Source organism: Cimex lectularius, unplaced genomic scaffold (assembly GCF_000648675.2).
Source record: "Cimex lectularius strain Harlan isolate CLEC.00 unplaced genomic scaffold, Clec_2.1 scaffold188, whole genome shotgun sequence".
In the NCBI taxonomy this organism is placed as follows: Eukaryota; Metazoa; Arthropoda; class Insecta; order Hemiptera; family Cimicidae; genus Cimex; species Cimex lectularius.
The window spans coordinates 767,695-789,950 of record NW_019392882.1 but is presented as its reverse complement, the minus strand read 5'-3'; the positions used below and the strand labels follow the sequence as shown (position 1 = coordinate 789,950).

The following is a 22,256-nucleotide window of genomic DNA, read 5'->3' as shown; positions in this document are numbered from 1 at the left end:
GCATACTAAAAAAATCGTTCAATTATTTATCAGGTGTCTTATTACATAAAAATAAGCTAGCAACCGTACATAACATTTTTGGTAACAACAGGAATGACATATTAACAGAAACAATCTATTTTTATGAAATGATCTATTTTATTTCCGACGCAAGTATACTATTTAGGAACTATTAGCACGGTCTGTTAAACGGTGGGCAAATGTGCTATTTTACTCTTTTAAGTCACGATTTGGTTTCTGATTTGTCCCAATTTATTGGTTTCAGCTAACATTTAACTTAGAAAATTCACGCCAAATTAATGTAAGAAGATAACACACTTAACGATAACACATTTAACGGGATACAACCTTAAATATCACCATCAAGGATTCACAAACCTTAATTAATTAAATAAACGTTGGTGGTATTGGTGAAATTAATCCTTCAGACATTTATTTGCGTTTCGGAAGGGGCCATTTTCTTACTAATAAGAAGTAAATTATAAATTTCATGTGTTAATTAAAGATTTGTGAAGTACTAATTTTTTTCCCCTCCAATTCGCAAAAGAAGTGTCTTGCCTAACCCTGCTTATACCCCTGACAACTTGCAGAAAACTGTCTTAAAGACGAGATAATAAGCAGTATTTTGGTCGTTTCCTACCATTTTATGCTGACTACCTCATCGTTTTAGTATGTGTAACATCGTAAGTACTAAGTAATAGTGGAATAAAACCTTTTTGAATAATATAATTATTTCCAACATTACTTTGTATTTATTTTGACAATTTAACACCAAAATTAATTAATTTTTCTTCAATTATGTGCGTGTTTTTTACAAGGAAATTATGAATTTTTTCCTCAGTGAACATTATAAATTTAACTACAAAGCATATGATGAAGCATGTTCACATATTAAAGTACAATACGCTAAGATTGCTAAACTTTCATCCACCAGAGAACACTTTGTAAAACTGAACAACGCCGAAAAGTGGCTAACAATGGACAATTTATCTGTTTTAACAAATTGGTTTTTCTTCTCTACAGGAGAGAGAAGAAAAAAGATAGTAAAATGGTTGTAAGAGAAAGTGGAGAATGAGATTGGCACGGGCCCAGGGCGAGAGGGTGGGTCGGAAAATTGGCATGGGCCTTCTAAGCCCGATGCCAAAGGAAATAGTTTCCAATATTCAACCGAATGCCTTATTTTTATATGAAAACATATTCAAAAAAAAGTTTTCTTGCCGTTTATTTTCAACCGCGAGGTGTTTAGAATGCAAATTCAACGGGGAATATCACGTCGTTCCTATGATTTTGGGTATGCGACTTCTTGCGGTCTATTTGATCTTACTTTCTTCTGTTAGCACAGTTCTATCACAATCTGCTACCAAATAGGCAACTGCAGCACCGACCAGAACTACAGCACAGGAGAATTAACTATTCTATATAATTCTATGATCAGGTTCATTTGGTTCATTCTTCATCCTAATGATGGTTCGAATCGAGGGAAAATGACAACAAAATGTTACTCTAGTATCGACGAATTTTCTTTTTGGTTAACGAAAAATAGCAAATTCCTAAGATTAATTTCTATTTTGGTCTCAAGATAAAAAAAGGAAAATAAAAGGAATTCACGGTCAAATGATTGCGGTTTTAGGTTGTTCTGGTCCTCTTCAATAGCTTCTATAACAATAGATTTGTAGTTTGGTAGTTTCAGGTCGTTTTTGCCTGCTCCTAGCCGTTTTGGTCTATCAGACCCCAGTCTCGCCATCTTCCGTTTTACACCGACTAACTGCTCACGATGACGAGAAACAGAAACTCTTACAGTAGATCAAAGCAACGCGGGTAGTAAGGTCAACATGATCACAAAGGAACAAATTCATCTTTAGACTCCTGTTTTTGGGAATTCTAACGATAAAGGTCATTGTACATTGCAGCTTGCTTATGTCCCCCCTGTCCGATAATGCGAGAAGTTTCAACCATTGAAGAAAGCTGAAACTCCTTTGGCAGACCAAAACACCAAGCATACTCAGACTCATCTATAGGTTCCTCTTCAGACTACTTCCATTTACTCGAATTTCGCCTGAGACCAAAGTTGGCATTTCCTTAACCAGCTTATATCTCTGACCGAACTGAAGAAGTGAGCGGCTAAAACGCGTACGATGAGGCCAAAACACGAGGACAGTTATATCAAAATGATCAGCAACGACGAAACTACATCCTTAAAATAATCAAACTACCCATGTAATACCAATTCTATACTTTTATATTTATTATCATGTGAATTCTAGTACTGTCAACTGGAATTTATTAATATGATCTGCAAATTTTATTCAACCTGAAAACATTTGGACCCCGTACAAATATATTGCGTTCATATTAAAAAGCTATAAATAATCTTTTGTTTAAGAAAACCAACAAATAAATGATGAAAAAGCATCATCCTGAAACTAATTGTTGTACACCGGTAAATAGCCAGTCCGGTTTATTTACGGAACTATCTGACCATTGCCAAGGGCGATTTTAATCGCTCCCGGTAGATAATAAATGAATCGCGGGGAAAAACGTTTCTAAGCTGTATAAAAGTACAGTGAAACTTTGCTTAAATTTGTGTAGTTTTTGAGTTAAATGCTAACAGCGCTGACATTACTTAAGATGAACACCAACAAGGCTGTCCTTTTCCTTATTGAACATTTGTTCAGTAGTGGTTACAAAAGGCCGAACGAATGGTCAGCCCTGTTTGAAGATCCTTCTGTACGAACCAATCTGACAATTTCGACATATCAGAGGATTCTAGTTCGACCTCACGTTCATTGTGATCGGAGCCCTTCTCCAAAACCATAGTTTCATAAATTAAAGTAATATGAACAATTGGGTTTTCAGCGCAACCATAGATAGACATTCCCAAGAAATACGCACCAGGAAATTACATTTGTATAACTTTTAAAAGGAAGGGGTCATGCAATTCTTTTCGGAAACGGTTATCTTGAAGCGTAAACGGGAGATAAGATTAAAATTATTATTTTTTTATTTTATTTTATTTTTTTGGTGTGACAACCTACACAAAAACTGAACGATTGCTTAACCCGCGGTAAAGCAATTCAGAAACATCCCGTCATTTCATTAAATCTTTCTTTATCGGGTTCAAGGACCGACTTTTTTCGTTTATTTCCTTTTATCAGCAATTTGTCAAATGTGAATATAAAGATTACAAAAGCTACCATCCTTGCAAAACATATATTTTAAATTACATGTTATGGACGTTTATATCTAATTCAATACCAACAAAAAACTGCTAGAAATCAGCCTAACTTGGTATGGGATCATGTTGCAAAATGAATTTACCTTATGGTCGAACTTGTACAAGCGGTGCAAATCCATTGCAAGAACTAAGAATATACTTTCATTTAACCCCGAGCCGGTTTGAATAAATCATTAATGGCCGACATCGAGAGGTGTACACAGTTCAGGCGTAGGCTGAGAAGCAGGAAATACCTGAGGGACTTGGTGTGTAATCGACTGTATAAATAATTTCTCAACTATTTAAAATTTAACTTGACTTATCTATACTGCTTTTATATAAGCATTTACTGTTATACACGAGTATTTTGTTGTGGAGTTGACTACTTAAATCTGACAAAAATAGGTCTAAATTCACCCCTCGTGAAAAAAAAAAAAAACTTTCGGCACCCATTCATAACGGGTTGACAGATGAAAAATTGACGCGTTTCGACTTTGCGACAGCAGGTGGAGGCAGAAAAGGGTGGGTGATGCGGACTTCGAATGTCGTACTTCTAGAATGTCGATACAGCGGCTTCCGAGGGGTCAACGACCCAGGAAAATTAAGGGCTCGACAATACACTATGCACCCGCCCCCATTGCGCACAACCATCACCTCTGCCAAAAAAAAGCTCTTCAGATTTAATAGCGTGCATCTGCTGTAAAACCAACGAAAATAGCTGTAATAATTTTTGACTTTGAGTGAACGTGTATTTGGTGGTTTAACTCCATATGTACAACCAAAGTTCAACTGGCTTCACGAAATTCAAGGCAAGACACGAACGACCCACGTATCCTACGATCTTCCAGTGTGGTGCACTTCACATAAAGGAATAATTGTAAGTACTTAACGTTCTACCTATTACGTCCTATGAATGGGATTGCTTCAGGAGTAATATGGACGTACCCTTTCGACCCTTGGACATAAAAACCTTACACCTACATTCCTTTCTTTGGTCGAGAAATAAATACAAAATGCATGCTGTTAAAAGTTTCTAGTTGAGTCAAACATCAACTCATCATCGCCTATGCCAAAATGATTCGTACCACATTCAGTGTCAAGCATCTTGCTATAATGATAACAAAAATGACTATACTGGGTTTCAATTCGAGGAGGTGTGGTTTTACTTGGTGATCTATAGTCAGTACAACTGACTGTTCTTGACGATAAGACAAGACTCAAGGAAATAAAAGTACGTTAGCTAGATCTTCCAGAGGTGTACTGGTTTGGCCATGTTTTATAAGGCCTAATTTCAATATCCTAACCTTTGTATGTGGAATCCTTCACGATTTTGCGTAAGTATTGTCAAATGTTATGTAATATAGTGAACATATTACCGTACTTTATATTATTGAAGGAATATACGATAGGTTTCCATACCGGTCATGAAATCTGATAAAACATCTATATAATATGGGTTTATTCAACAATAACCACACTTGAAAGTTATGCCATGAGGGGGAAGAAACAGCCACTCGTGTGATCTTCGAATATGAAGGCTACCGCTCAATGGAGGCATAACCTGGGATACAAATAAAACCCAGGGAAAAGAATTGTAGCAACGACAGTCAATGACCTAATAATTCATAAAGGATCGAGTCAATTGGACTGAAACTAAGTAACTAGGAAAATACAATAAGCCAGAAGGCTGCAGAGCTTGGGGAACATGAAACCCCCTTCTAAACCTTCTAGATTTCCATTTCTTCTATCAACATCAACCTATGATTGAAAATTTTCTCAGGAGGCAGGCTACTCAGGGCGTAAAAAAGCTATATGTAGTGTATTCTTTTCTTTTGACCAGAAAATTTGAGACAAAAAAATATGCTTCAACAAACCCATTGTCATCTATCCAAAAAGAATCGCCATCGGATTCCATGTATGCCGTCTTAACCCACAAACTATTAAAACGACTGTTGACTAGAAGGAAAACCTGTTTTGATTCAAAGATTGCTCTTCACTATATTCAAGTCAAGTGCAAAGAAATAGGTAAACAATAGGATGGTCTTTCAATAAGGAGGCAAATCAGTTTAACTACATCACTGTAATTTTAACTTTAATGACTAATAGGTCATCTGTTAACGTTTGTAAGTAATGTCAAATGTTGGGCCATGACATTGATGAACATGAATTGCTTCAGAACGTAGGTGGATTAGGACCCTGGGACAGAAACATATAGAACTACATTCCTTCATCTTCATCGGTCGAATAGAAGATATGAAACAAAAAATATGCTTTCAAATGTTTCATGACCTGAACGTCACCTTAGCTAAAAAGAATCGCTATCAGGTTCAATCCAACAACTATACTTTTTCCTTCCTGGGGTGGCTTAACATCATTTATGTCTCAATGTTATAATATCTTAGTTGACAAGGAAAATCAATATGAATTCATATTTGAGACAGTTCTACAATTAAGCCCCTTAATTCAAGTAAACTTAGAATGATTTTCAGTGTGTTGCACATCAACCTAATCATATCGCTGCAAATTTAGTTTTAAGTATAAATAGTAATCCAGCTAGTAGTTAATATTTGTAAGTTATGTCAAATGTTAGATCCTGGCTATATTACTTCCTGTGAATATTAATTGCTTCAGGATGTAGATGGATGTACCCTTCAAGCCCTTGAACACGACAAACTTATCCGTGGCGAATTTTTTTAATAAAATTACTCCTGGACGTCCATATTGCTTTTTTATGTTGAGTGGATGACTTGGTATCAAAAATATGCTTTACAAAGTTTCATGAGACTTATAAAAATATTTGCCAAAAAATAATCCACAATGTTTAACTATGGTAGTTTCTTTGAACTAACATCGTCGCGGACGGTTAACAACGTCCTCCAGGACGGCGGAATCCTTCCATTTTTAATATACAACGCCACAAGGACAAACTCACGTCACCAAACTCCTATCCAAAACACCATCTGGCACATTTCACGTGTGTCAGCAGGAAAAACGTAACCCCCTCCCTGATTTCGATGTCGTTGACGAATTATCGTCGTGTGTAGCTGAGGTCGTGGAATGGATGGACGTTTGACCCTGGAGGGAGCGGGAGGACGTTGCCTTATTAAATTTCAAAATAACCCTGGCTGTATATTATGATCAATCGAAAAAAAAGCCAAAAGAGAGGAAAGCCGGAAACAGCGAGAAAGGCGACCGGAGATAGGTTTTTAACTAACTTTTGGTAATTATTTCATTTACTTATAAAAAACTTGAGAATTTGATTGTACAATAAAAAAATTAATAAGTGATTTTTAAGCCTTGAAGGCAAAATTGTTTAGGGAATTCCAAATAATTCTGCTTGAATGAGTTCGAAACAAATATGCATCGTTTAAACGTGAACTTTAATAGCAAATGTCTATTACGCCCATTATAATATATTTGTAAAGGAATGGCCACGAGTTGTACTTTCGAGGCGATTCCTTTGAAACAATCTCCACAAGTTAATTTGTTAGTTATTAATCTTTAATGGATCACAAGCCTTGTACTCGCTACAGTTTATTGACATGCAGGCATGCTAAGCCTTCTCGAACCGCTATTGAGAGTTTCGCACGCTGGGTCAAATCGCTGGGAAATGGATAAACACCATGGGCACACTGGGAGCACCATTTCGAAAACACAATACACTTCACAAATCTTCTTCCGTAATCCACACTGTATATCCAGAAGGCGGCGTCTTCTTCAATCTTCTCACATCCGAAGCGAACAACAGAAGATATCGGTTAAGGGAGAAACTCGCGGTAAACGTGCAAAACAGACAACAACGAGACTCGAAGACTTTCAGATTCATTTGATTAAATTTAGTAACTGAGTATGTTTTCTGAGGTGTTGTCTTAGTTTAAAAAAAATTGCATTATAATTGGAAGGAACTTTTATTTTACAAGTGCTTAATAATCCTGCGATTGCAAGATTTCTTGTTTTTTAAGTCAGCATATAAAAACTTAACGGGCTCTTCTAATCTTCACTAATTTCCAGAAGACAAACCCTCAAATCTTTATGAGTTATTCGTTAAAATCTTAAAGAGAGAATTCTTTTCTTACCCGTGGGTCGAGAATCTCGGAGTAGACGTTGAATTGGTCGTCGCCGTGGATGGACCGTAAACCTGGCTTGGCCCTGGGATGGCCGCAGGTTCGTGGTACTCCGTCGTGAGGACCCTCTCGTCCAGCTTCTGCTCCGAATGGTGAGCCTTTGCAGCAGATTTGATGTCCATAAATGACACAGTGGCGCAGACACCGCCACTACTGTTCTCCTCGTCCTTGCTGCTTCGGCCAAGGAGTTTGACACTCTGTACTCGCCCATACCTGAAAAAATATACGTAGTTAATAATGATCAACAACAACAATATGAAAAAAAGGTAATGCATTGGAAATAAGGTCGGTGACACATTGTTATAAGCGAACAGTATGAAAAAACAAGTAGAGTAAAGGTAAACATGGACGACAGATAAAGGCCAAAGTGTAAAACGCTTACACAATAATGAACCGACCAGGATGTCAAGTACTGGACTAATGTCTAAGACAAAACCTGTAATACCATGATAATGTGTTGTTAAAAAGCTAAAATACTTCGTAAAATCTAGTCTCAATAATTTTGCGGACCAGAATGAGAGCTGGACGATGCTGGAGATAAATGGTAGTTGAACTTACAAGGCTATGATAATACGTTTTAAAAGGCTAAATCTTTTTGTGATATCTTCTCTTAAGATACTAACCACTGAAGTAACAGGACGAAATGTAAAACAACGAGACCAGTCGGACAAGAAAGGTGAAATAATATCGAACAGTGGAAGAACGTTTGAACACTTGCAAACGAAAAATAAAGCACAATATGCCAATTCTTAACCAAATCTCTTGTCAAAGAAGGCTAATTATTTAAGATAAGATTGGACGTAATTGTAAAATAGTGTGATCAGGCGAGCAAGGATGATCAAGCTCTAGTAAAGTAGTATAATAGAAAAGTATTCAACAATTGTCATACCAACCCATAAGACTATGATAGTACTGCTTAAATGCTAAATCATATTTTTTAATTGGATACTTGTCTTAACAAGCTAATTGAAAGCGGAAAAAGCGCAGACCCCAAAACAAAATTTGCACTTACTATCTACGAGGCTTTAGAAAAAAAAGTACGTAGTGGTAATCTCGATCAGGTCTCTGGTCAAAGTAGGCCAATTATCGAAAATAAGAAATGTAACATAAACCATTAAGACTATGCGAACACCAAGATAATAACGGAAGACCTAATTGAGTAAAATCGTTTCGATAACATGCATACCAACCTACCAGGACGCAAAAAAGGCCTCCAGTTTGCAGGATGGCAGTTATTGAAGATGTAAAAGAATGTAAACGGAAAACAAGATTATCAGGATGGTTAGGAAAACTCAAATTGTGGAAAATGGTTCCAACAACTTGCAGTCGAACGTGCCAGACATTGGGAAAAAATGTACATAGGCTATTCGCAGTCAGACTTCTAGCCAAAGAAGGTTAATCATTAAAGGGAAGAGAAGGACATAGAGATAAAACAGCGAGAATTGGCGGACCAGAATGAACTGAGACAAATTTCTAACAAATCTCAGACTGCAAAAGGTATCCCAATTTGTCCTTTTTCTGTTAAAAAATAAGATCCCTTAGTAGGTCCTTGTTTTCTTCGACCAACAGCTCAATTTACAGATTATATTCCTCTGCAGTCATAGTCGTTTCTAGTTTCCAAATAGCTTTTTAACAATTCGCCACATTCATTTCCAATAAAAACAACTTATTGGTGGTTGCGGGAGGACAGTCTTATAATTTTCTTTCTGTATGGTCCAACAGCGGAGACAAGAGTAATTCGCTTATTTTATTTTTATTTTTTAAATAACGAAATTTAACAATTCCTTTTGTTTCCACTTGTTTTCCTTTTTTAGGCTAAAAATAGAATTGAATTGAATGGAAATTGTGTTTTTGTAATCATGTTAGCCTTTAAAATCTGATTATATTTCCATTTTAAAAAATTGTTGAAAATATATGCTAAAATAGAAATACAAAGGTTTACCTATTTAAATACATCACAATATGCAACGATACGCAATAAAATATGATAAATGGAATAGTTGGAAAAGTTTATTAAGAAGCTCGAAATAGAAAATGTTAAGTTATAATAAAAAAATACCCCTTTAATATTTTAAAATATAAATAAAATAAAGGGGTTGCATCGATTCAGAACAACCCTGAACTCTGACCGAGAGTCGCATCCCTATCCGCGAGGGTCAATAAAAACGGACCAACGAGGATTTCGTCGCAATTCACCCCCCCCCCCAGACTTCGAACAAGCATCGTCCAAAAATATCTATTGAATGCGGGAATTCATAGAACCTGAATATTCAGGTGAGACCGCAGAAATAAGCAATGATCATGAGTCCGCACATCCCCGCTCTTGTCCATAATCAGAATGGTTCTTTTAAAAGGTTCTTTTTGACAAACGAACCGACACGAGCGTTCGCTGAAGAGGCTTTAAAGACGAATTGTCTTTCTACGTCAATTAACGCCATCCCTACATCTTGATTCTGCAATGAAGTACTTGGCATGACAAAACAATGGTTTCAGCTTTTCTTTCTGAAGAATTTTAGAAGAACGGTCATTGTATTCAAAACGTTTCGTTCTGAAAGACAATCAGAACACCAGGGAGATGAAGAATTGATTATTTATTTTCTGTAATCATGACACTAGTAACATGTAAAATCGATCTTTTTTTTTTCTATAAGATTAAAAAAAATGCATTTATCTAATTCTAAATAAAATAATTATACCATAATTTTCACCTAACAGTAGACAGTATCAAAAGAATGAGAAATTAAAAAAGGTTTTTGATATTTGGATGCAAACAAATCAAAAAAATAAAATAATAAAAAAATTAAAAAAATGATTCGTGCCAACGTTTCAATCTTTATTGAGATCATCTTCAGAGCCTGGGATTTACAAACATTGTTTAAATTTAACAAATACATAGGATGTGGAAAAAAGTGAATTTATACAATGCAAAAGAAAATTTTTTTTATATTCAATCAAAGTATTTCTACTCACTCAGTGTTTGTTTTCTGCGTAATTGTGCCATTCTTGCGTGTCGGGTTGAGAGTGCCAGTGAGATATTGCTGTTTTCTGTTTATAATTCTAGGTCTATTGTTGTTATAATAGACAAATTTAGGACTGCAGCATCCATAAACTTTTAAGACACTCCACTACTTGATAAACGTTTATTTTAACAAAAATCCATTGCAGAAAAAACAAAAATAACTCCATTCATTTGAGTCGTGGTCCGTTGGACCGATCGACCACACTTGAGCTATCGTGACTTCAAGTAGCAGCGGCGTATTTAGCCGAGGGTCGTGGGTTCGAATCCCGCTCGTGACACTGACTTTTTTATCTCAACCAATGCCTTATATAAAGTTTAATTAATTGAAAAAAAAATAACCTTCATAAAACTTATAGATTTAAAGTGTATAAAAAATCGTCAAAGATTTGTACAGATTTTGATCAAAATATACAATTCTCTGTAGACTTGAGAAAAGACAGACAAATAACGCTTTTGATCAATGTAAAATCTGCACTCTTTAACAGAAAATAAAATCGTTGGTTCCAATACCCCCCCCCCGACATAATTTTTCATTTCGAAATATCGTGTACAATTAATATAATATATGTACATAATTAAAAGATAAATGATAATAATAATATATAATAAAAAAGTTCGTTTTTCCTTTTAAACTTAAATTTGTACTCACAATAAACAAAAAATCTAATCAGATGGACAACAATTTTTGTCAAAATAGACAATTATCAAACAAAAATTATCTGTGGACTTTTATGAGAAAAGAAAGACAGATAAATAGGAATTTGGATTATGATGATTTTCCCTTCCTATTTTGATTGCAACACATTTTTAAATAAATGAAAAAGCTAGTATTATACAACAGACAAATTGCTTAAAAAGTTTTTAAAATTTGAAGCATTTAAAGTGTTTTATTGGCTGCAATACCAATCAACTACGTGGTTTGACATTATCATAGCCATCAACCCTGGATAAAAATGTTACATTTTGATGTTTTGAAACATGGAAAATACATTCTTAATTCCTTTTAATTACCACACGCTTAAAAATTTAGCAATATTAAGAACTATTTTGGACAAAATATTATTTAGATTTATAACAAAATAAAATATTTCCGACCAAAAAATTGTGTGTATACTTTGGATGGAAGATAGAAATGTTGAAGAATATAATGCAAAGCCCATACTCTTTAATAAAATTGCCCAACTTCCAAACCAATTAATCGATTTCATTTTGGTTCCAATAAAAAATTGAAAACAATCTGTCAATATTTAGAAAAATTTCAACAAAATGAACAATTTCAGGCGCAATAATTATAAATCAATGAAAATAAAGATAAATACAAATTGAACAGTGTATAATCTATAGTGCTCCACAAATAATAAGGTTTTGTACAAATAATAATACAATCTACATTCTCAATTCCACGCTGGCACATATTTCAGACGGAAAATAAATAATTTCCGATCTAGAAATACATCTTATATACTTTTATAAATAATAAAATATAGATAAATTAACTAATTACTACTCTTTATTCCTCGAATACAAATGAACAAAAACAGCAAACATGTTGATTCCAAAAAGGGAAAAAATGCAAGATAAGGAACAATTCGACTGAAATATTGGGAAGGCATGTAAACCTAAATAACATCACAATTATTGTGATAAATAAATGTCACAAAATTCCACTGTATTAGGTTATTCAGATTGTTTGGAGACTACGTGCATTTCTATGTTTATGTAAAAACAGTATTTCTTGAAGTACTCTCCTCACATAGGGAATTTTCTGTGTCAATTGTTTTTATGATATTAAAATTTAATGTGTGGCAATAATTATAGCAGTGTTTTGATAGTATAGTACCAGGGCTGTCTAATCATATTTGTGCTGTCTAATCCTCTCACCTAAAGCCTCCTTTAGCCATGATATACTTTTTGGAAATTATTGCACCTTACTGGGGTCACTGCTTTTTAGCCTCGAGAGCATTGTTCTTACAATTTTATTGTTGAATTTAAAAACTAATTTTCTAATATCACAGTTGGTTTGAATTGAATTTTGTTTCGATAAAACATGATCTGTGGTTGAAAATTTAAATATTACAAAGAATAAATTGTAAATTTAAACAATGATTGTAGCTTTAATATACAATATCATTTGATATAAGTTTGACTTTTCTTCTTTATTTTTCCTATTTGAGATTTACACCAACAAAATAAGTAAGTCAAAGACTCCTCTAAAAAAAACTACAGATTCTGACACACACAAACAACAAATATTTTCATTATTATTATTTATTGATCTGTATTCTTGCCGACTAAGAGTTTCCCAGGACGACTGGTCACCGAGGGAAACTGAGACCAAATCCTCTCACTCCCACTCAAATTCAACAACAAAAACAATTTACAAATTGGAACATTAAATGTAAGATCGTTAAGAAATGAAGATAAACTGATAGAGTTAGAAAATGCAATGAAAAAGAGACAGATATCCTAGGAATATGCTAGGTAGGACTAGGAGAAGTAAAAAATTTAAAACTCAAATCAGGTTACCATGGCGAATACTCACAAGAGATAAGACAGCTTGGAGGGAAAAGGGAGAGGCCTTCGCTCTAAATAGAGCCGGTTTATAAATGACTATGACATGGAAGAAGAAGAAGAACAGGTAGAAGAGGAAGAAAGAGAAGGAAAAAAAGAAGAAGAAAAACTAAAAGAAAATCAATAACTTTTTTCTCTGTTTCAATCATGTACATATTATAAACCAATAAAAAAAGGCTTATTTATTCTTGCCGACATTATTATTTCCACCCTCTGCCATCATTCCCATTAAATAGAGTTTTAAGAAACTTAATTGATCTTTTCAATATGTACTTTTTTATTTGCAAAAAGTTTGGATTTTATATGATAAAACATGATTTCAGATTGAAAATTTAAAGAATACTAAGTACAGTTTAAATATAATGGATGGTATCTGTAGTATGCAATTGCTATAGATATAAGTTTGACTTTTCTTTTTGTTTTATATTTCTTATATGAGATAATATCAACAAAATAGTGTTTTCTTACAACAAAAAAATAGGAGGTCAGAGAACGAGAGAGAACGTCACCAGAATACATCCCGATCCACCCATTTCCAGGACGGTGGATGAAAGGCTCCAAAAAATAATTTCTACTGTTGCCATCGCCCCTTGGAGAGGGGTGTACAAAGACCGGTGGGCCTGGAGAGGGACGACGAAGAACCGGCAACACCGCTGAATATAACACAAAAACCTCATAGAAGAGGGAGTGCATGTGCGTGTGTGTGTGTGTAATCTCTCCCCCACCATTGCAGAAAAAAGGCGCATGCCCTCCGGCGCCCTGCACTGTATGTGCGGCCATGCTGCCCCCCACCATGCAAAGGATCTGCGCAACACCCAGACGACCTGGGGAGTCGGCACTCGGTCCACTCGGAGTGCGGACTTGGTGAAGTAAACACGTAGACTGTACTTTTAAAAATCTATCAAAATAAAGCTACAAATCAAACATATATTGACTTAATTGTGTCATTTACTTATTTATTTTTTAAATAATTTTATTTTTATTTTATTTTAAATATGATGTTCTTTTAAGGCGTTTCGCCTCTAAGTAAAGTGGATTTCTGTTTTAACAACTTTGTGGAGTGTAAACATTTTAAGTGTAGTGAACATGTTTTTGCATTTCTGTCTTTTTTTATGATAATATGAAAAAAATTCATTCTTATTATTTCCTGCTGCTCTTCTTTTAGGCAGGACAATTCCGAAATGTAGTAAGATGATTACATTTTTTTTATGTTTGCATTATGTTTCTCAGAGAAAAGGGATTTTACAGCAAATAAAGCTGATAGAAGAATATCGATCGTTCTTGCATTCAATGGACAAGACGAGAGCATGGAATATGCCTTTTATTCCACAAAAAGTGTGAAAAAGGAAGAAAGGGAGTGAATGAAATAAAACACCGTGTGCACCCCTTTCAGCCGGTTTGTTCCTAACATTCTCAACATAAAAACATTCAATTTTTTATGAGTTTTATAAAGAGAAGAAACGCCACGGGGTCCGTTTTCCGTTTGAAGTGAGTGTACAAGGGTTCACGTTTGCGACGTTGCCAGATAAGGCCACCCCAGTCGGCAACACCGGGAGTGAGAACAAGAAGGTTGAGTCAGAAAATACGTGACCTGAGAGTTAGGCTCGGGTAAAACCTGTGCATGTGTAACAGAACCGTGGAGCTTTCTAAAATCAAACATTTCCACCTTTTCCTAGAGTCGTACTCGAACACACACCAGGAGAATCGTACCGGCCTTGAATTATGTTTGTTTTGAACACTGCGACCTTTATTGGCAGACTGGCAACGTTTTTACCGAGCATCACTGCTTAAAAAGGACTATTATCAACATTGATTACAAACTGGGAAAGGATAAATGTTAAAATAACCCAAGACCGTTATATGCCAATAAGAAAAATCTACAGAAATACCCTTGTACGTTGGATTATCGATCTGACCGTCTGGCCTGACATCGCATATAAGCCTAAATAGACGTATCAGAGAAAGTACAGTTCACACACATCATTCCATAATACAACTTTATGCCACGATTTATTAGCTTCACTTTAAAAAACATGCCGTTTTAAAAGTCACAAACAGGTAAAATTACGTTGCATAACATACAAGTAGATTCATGCCGCTTTGAAACTTCTGACGTTTCATTTACCTAAAAGACTTTTCTCGTGGTGGTCCACTTATTTAATGACAGTGAATTAATGTTTAAACTGGAAAATTATTGTAGATGTTTAATATTACTACAGTATTTTAACTTTTCTCAAATGGTTGTTGGTTGTATCATGGAAAAAACAGAAGCGATAGGTGTACACGTACTGTGCTAAACGTGTTAAATCGAAATGACATGACGCAAGTATTCCTAAATAACACACTAGACCCATTGAAAAGGGTTAGCCGGTGTTCAAATGTGCTATTTACTATGTTAAGTTCATTCAGTTTCATTGTGCACTTCCTTGGTACTTATTTAAAGTAGATCGATAGCTACACTTTTACTGTGAATAGCACCCAATGCTTGAATCTATTGAGCGTTTCCCAAACGTCCTGCCAAGGGAAACTGAGCCAGATAGTGTAAGGGTGCTGATCGAGTCGAAAGGAGGTAGTAGCAAACTCGGCCTGTTAGCAATGAAAATGTGCTATTTCATTATTTTAAGTTCAGGCTGCTCTGTTGCCAAGGTTGGTTTCTGCACAATACTAGGCTTAAGATGGTAGTCAAGAGCAGATTCAATACATCTTTGACTCCTTTTCGCAACTATTAACTTGGATTTGGATTAACTATTAATTTGGTCTGACGTAAATTAGATCGATGGTTAAACTTCATGAACTATTTCATCTAAAAGACTTACTACGATGCAAGTGAGCTATTTCATTGTTTTAAGTTCAGGCATTGCTGGATGGAAGGAAAACACTTAACAAAGTAATGTTTATTTACGCAAACTGTGCTAATTTTGTTAAGTGTATTAAAGTTGTGAGATGGTAGGTTTACTTACTCTGTGTTAGGTTCCTTATTGGAAGTGTTCAAATAGATCAAAGAGGTTCGACTGAGGGAAGAGGATGAAAAAGGTGGTCAAAGAGGGATAAAATTCAATTGCATCAAACGATTCTAACTCCTCCGGTTAGCTTATCCTTGCCATTAAATTAATTAATACAAAAACCTAATGAATAACTAGTGAAACCATAAGGACATTGACAAAACATACACTGTAGATACACTATCATAAAGCCGTTTTCCAAAAAGCTATTACTGATGTAGGGTGACTGAATAAAGCGAAATCTATCTGGTCCGCTTGTCCTCACTATTTTGTTGAAATGCCCAGTCTAAACGTACGCCTTTTATTAGCATGTAGTTGTTTATACTCATTTGGATTATCCTTCTAAATATTTCGACATGCTTGTTCGATGGAATTTATGCAAAGAATAAATAGGGTAATCCTTGTGCATTTAATGTTGCATCCATATGGAAGTTTACATTGTCATGAACTACCAATACAACCATAATGTTATAATGGTTTTTATAAATGGAGACCGGATGATAGAATATAAATATATTAACTTTTCTATTTCAATTAAGAAAATATTCAAGTTCTAAAGGACACCAATTTGTGCAACTCTTGTAATAATCATTTAAAGAGGTTCATGCCCTTAAAATTAAGATGCTTAATTATTAAAAATATAGGTATATTATCATCTTGTTGGAGTAGTGAATATGAAATATGTCCTTGCAGCTATATTTAATTTATACCAATATAATGAGACCATCTTACGATTGTCTACCATACTGGATACTACTTCAATCAACTGGTCAGGCTTTTATTTTCGTTTCAGAACTAAGAAGAGCCCCCAACAAATTCATTTCAAGAATAAATTTTCTTTTTTTACTCGAAGTAAATATTTACACTCGCTCGGAATTTAATTATCTCGGACGCCTTACCTCGATTTTAAACATCACAGATGCCATTTTATTTTTGGGCACTTAATCCCTTTTATGGAACTTTGACTTTTTGGCTTTTAATTTGATAACACCGTCTCTCTTGGCTTTCGTTTTTCTGTTAACGCAGGGACACCTGGTTTAAAATCCACCCGGGGTACACAGGGGCCAATCAAATATGTTGACGGATGGACATTACTTTATAGCGATAAAAGTTCACTTTCCTTCAGAGGTTTTAGCACTTTCCTGCTTCGTACTTTACAATGGTATTTCTTTACAAACTATTACTGCCTTTCCAAAATGGCGGTAGTTCTGGACATAACTTCACATATTCCCAACTTCTCGTTGGAAGAATCGGGAAGTATGTGCTTTGTACCTGCTTTTTGTGACATTTAAACGGGTTTTACTTTTTTCTTCGAGTCTGTTTTTCTTTTTAATATACTATAGAACATGTTTATACTTACTGATCTACTAAACATGATGAGATTTTTCTTTCGCTTTCGAATCTTTAAAAGAGCTTACAATAGGAAATAAGTCGTACAAACGGAATATGGACGTACTGGGCCCTGTCATGTTTCGAACATCCTCTGTCAACAAGCCAAGCCAACGCTACTTCGAAATACACGTCTGCTAACGTCACGGGAAAAGAAATATGGCAAATTGTAAACTGGTCGAGATATGCAGAGATCGCAACAAGTCGATATTTAACACGGGGAAGGTGGGTTTGCGCCATTTTGTCGACCTTGCACCGAGAGGATACAAAAATAGTCATCAACACCAGATGCCTACTGCAGCGAATCAATTTCCAAAATCTGGCAAATCCTGACTGCTCCTCAATCCATCGGTGAGAAACGACATTTACAATTTGAGTTATGAACCATAAAAATGAAACGCAGTTTGAATACGTTTAACTATCGAGTCCAAAGACAAGCGGCAGTGACGTATTATCCTATTAATCAATCAAATTATCCAATAAGGTCCATTGGAAGAAGGGGTCGTTTGCCTTTATCGGTAAAGGTCAGTTATCGGTTTTTCTTATCGACCAGATCGTCTGAGACCGAGGACAGCCCTTAAGAAGCCTTGTGAATACCGGGCATGTATAGCAAATCACATCTCGACGAAATCGAAGTGAAAACCTTTCAACAAACAACCAAAGCATACATATGCCTGTATGGTAATCCGTCAGGATCAAAATTTTGCGCTCGATTCACTTGGATTTGGTAATTCTAATAAAAATGAACTCTATGAAACTCTCAAAAAAATCCAACATTTCCGACGATATACCGGGAGAAAATGTTTTATGATCTAGCTATGATAGACCAAGTCAGAAAACCTAACAACTATCAGCTCTATTCAGTTCATTTAGTTTTTTATAAATGACTGCCTATCTCCTGTACAATAAACACGACCCAGAAAGAAATAACAACCAGGAAAATATTAACTTCTTCTGATCGGATAAACAAACAAAAAACGAGATTGAGCGGACTCATGTCTATGGGATAAAAGCAAAACTAAAGGAAACTGTACATCGAATAAAGAGAAATAGGATTTAAAGAAAAAAATCCTTCACCAGTTTAACTTTTATGTTTTTAATCATAATTGGTATAAAATGTAGCGAGATTAACCGGACCCATTGAGTAAACAAAAGTAGGAATTAAAGAAAAAACATAATTGTTCAATTCGCTAACAAATAATAGCAAGACCAAGGGATCTATAGAAATTGTCTGTTGCCACAAAGAACTAGAATTTAAAGAAAATTATTCTTCGACAGTCCGACCAAATTAATGACAATAGTGAAACCACACGGACTCCAGACCAATAGGTGTATTTTGTTTTTCGTTGTTGTAAGTAAACAGGAAAATATCCAAAATCCTTCATTCTTCTTCTGATCGGATAAACAAAAATAGGGAGATTACGCGAACCAGAATTAGTGGTTGGTGAATGATGGAGTGAGACTAAGAAGAGCTCCCAACAAATTTATTTCGAGAATCAATTTTCTTTTTTTAGTCGTAGTAAAAATTTACACTCGCTGGGAATTTAATTATCTTCGGACGCCTTACCTCGATTTTAAACATCACAGATGCTATTTTATTTCTGGGCACTTAATCCCTTTTATGGAACTTTGACTTTTTGGCGATTTTAATTTGATAACACCGTCTCTCTTGGCTTTCATTTTTCTGATAACGCAGGGGCACCTGGTTAAAACCCACCCTGGGTCCACTGGGGCCAAATCAAATATGTTGACGGATGGGCATTACTTTATAGCGTTAAAAGTTCACTTTTCTTTAGAAGTTTTAGCACTTTCCTGCTTCGTACATTTCTTTACAAACTATTATTGCCTTTCCAAAATGGCGGTAGTTCTGGACATATGTGTATATATACACAAATTGTACACTGGTCGAAATGTGCGGAGATCGCATCGAATATAATTTTATTCGAATAATTCTAAGTCGATATTTGACACGGGGGAGGTGGGTTTGCGCCATTTTGTCGACCTTGCACCGAGAGGATACAAAAATAGTCAACACCAGATGCCTACTGCGGCGAATCAATTTCCAAAATCTGACAAATCCTGACTGCTCCTCAATCCATCGGTGAGAAACGACATTTACAATATGAGTTATGAACCATAAAAATGAAACACAGTTCGAAAATTAACTTAAATTAACTTTAAAACTTGTTGTTTGCCATACGTTGGTGAATTATCGGAAAAAAGTTAGTAAAATTTTTAAACAAGAAGGCTGTAGAATAGCTTTTAGAAGTAGGGGTTCACTTAAAAACATCCTCCAAAAACCTTAAGACAAGGTAGACAACTTGGCAAAACGCGGGGTTTACCAACTTAATTGTAATGATTGTGATATTAAATACAATATATAGGACAAAGCGGTAGAGAAATAAAAACGAGAGTAAAAGGACACTTGCCTAAATCGAACAAATTTTCGGAATTTAAGGACCATCTAAAAGACACAAAACATAATTTCAATTCAAATTTAAATACAACAGTGTTACATAGTTTCAACAAAAGGGGAGAACTAGATTGGTTTGAGAAATTTGAAATTAAAAAATGTAAAATTGAACATGGAGATAAATCCATTAATAATATAATAGATTTTGATCTACCTCCCATTTTAAATATGTACATAAATAATATTAATCGTCCAAATAATTAAATTAATTATTTTAATTGTTATTATTTTTATAATAATTTAATAACATTAAGGTATTATTCTAATTTTTTATATTGTATCTTTAATCACAATTTATAATTAATTTTTACAGTATTTACCATTATAATATTTACTTGTGTTATAATTCCCGCTTTTTGCACGTTCAAATTGAGCGCCATTGAAAAACCAGCTTCTCATTGGAACATCGCGTTGGGGGGGTATCGGCGGGTACACTTTTGCAATTCATGACGAAAGACGTGGTTGTAGAAATCCTTCAACCTGACGATGAGCTAAGGGCTCGAAATCCGGATCGTTGAAAAAACAACTTATTGTGAGTAGGAACCATCTTTTTTTTAAAAGCAGGATTAGCTTGCGATGCGAATTTGTAGGTGCAGTAAAGAAGAATGTGATTTAATGAAAATAATAAGTAATTTAACTTATTTATCATGAACTGATTTAAATCCTGTGTTACCCAATGTGTAATAACTCTTTAATACACTGATTATGCTCAATTTTGAAAGGGCGTCGAAATGAAAATTTTCACTTAATAATAATGTTTCGAGGTCATACCAGGAAGTTAAATATTTGTCCTACGTTGCAAATGCAAACATACGTCGATAATTTTCTGATTCAATTATTAAGATATGGCAGAGAAACGAACACGACAGAACGTAAGATTATTGCTGGAGGGGCCCACTATATTCTCGATTCGCCTCTGTCTTTTAATTTTCTTGTGTTTTTGGTTATTCAAAGGAGTCTGAAGTTCCGCCGGCTGAACAGAACCACGTCACAGGAGATAACACATCTCGAATTCTCGTTAGCCCCCTTCTGTTTCGACTCTGTCGGCTGTGAATGGCCTGGATGGATAATTAGCCCTGGTTTTCATCACTCCACCCCATTCGGGGGACGCCAAAACGCCTGCGTTGTGAAACCCGCCGGGAGAAATGGAAAAGCAGATGTATAGACCCGGAGAGGAATTGTGCAAGAGATTTCTCTAGCTCGTGAAGATTGTCCTCGTTACCTCTCTCTCGCTCTTTTTCTCCTCCTACTTCTGCTCGCCTTCGACCACACCTAAAACCACAACGCGATTCTTGCCGAAAATATCCTTAAACTGAAAGGCCAACGCAGGGTCGACGCACGTTCGTGGAGTAAAAGTGAAATAAAGGAACACGCGCAGTCTTGGAACATTTGTTTGCCCTACCTCACCATCAAAATTTCTTTTGGAAGTTTTCATTTTTTCAAGCCCTTGATTGTAGTGTTCAAACACAACCAATAAATCGGTTCAAAGAAATCCACTTGATTTACTCATCATTGAATTTTAGTGCAAAGAACTGCAAGTGGATTGGAACCAAGCCACAGGCCAGGCTCCAGGGACAAGAAAAAGACAACAATGCATGCGTTTTAATAACCTTTCAACATCACATACTTCTCAGCAAGTTGATAAAGATCAGAATTTAATACCAAACCCTCGCCATACAACCTTTATAAACGAAATCCTGATTTCAAATGACAGCTATGACTAGAGATGTATGTTTTATATAATTTATGTATATTTTATTTATATTGTTTCTCTACGTTTAAAAACCGATGGACTATGAAAATAGGGGATTTTTCTTCCGTTTGTGGCTCAAATGCTATAATTAAAAGAAACCCTTCAAGGATCCAATGTTTAACCGATATGCTGAAGACAGAATCCTTGGAGGACGAATCGTCCCATCCGCCTACAATGGTGCTACGAAACTCGTATGCTTTTCCAACGTTTTTACTTTTTAGATAGATGCATTCCGAAGCTCTTACCGCCTTCTCAGGCGTTTTATAATCTACATCACGTACATTTTGGAATTACAATTAAATATATTTTAACATATTAATCTTTATGTGTAAACTTATAAACACCGTAAACCATTAGAAATAATTTTGAAATGAGAAATATCACCAAACAATATTTAAATATCAAAATCCTCACTTCAAATTGAGTATAATTTATCTTTATTTAGTTACACTTAAAAGCTATAGACTATATGGCAGTGCAAAGCAAAACATAAAAATTAATTGAGTATAATAATTTTTATGCGTATGTTAATCAAATTCACAAACCAATAGTTATAATCTTGGAACTAGAAACATTAAAACATTTATAAACGCAATCTTGACTTCAAATCAGACACCTATATCTAGAGATTTGTAATTTAACTACTTATACTAACATAACAATCAACTTATACTAATAATAATAATCATGTATTGTGTTAAATTTAAAAGC

At 35.1% G+C, this 22,256-nt stretch overlaps 1 protein-coding gene across 5 annotated transcripts in view; it reads right to left on the bottom strand.

Moving 5' to 3' along the window:
• LOC106674369 (protein split ends) overlaps positions 1 to 22,256 on the bottom strand; it is a 169,198-nt gene that overhangs the window by 92,687 nt on the left and 54,255 nt on the right. For all 5 annotated transcript variants that reach the window (XM_014407015.2, XM_014407017.2, XM_014407019.2 and 2 more), the window contains exon 2: positions 7,291 to 7,551. In XM_014407015.2, coding sequence (XP_014262501.1) covers positions 7,291 to 7,551 — 261 coding nt within the window. The remainder of the gene's footprint in view (positions 1 to 7,290; positions 7,552 to 22,256) is intronic.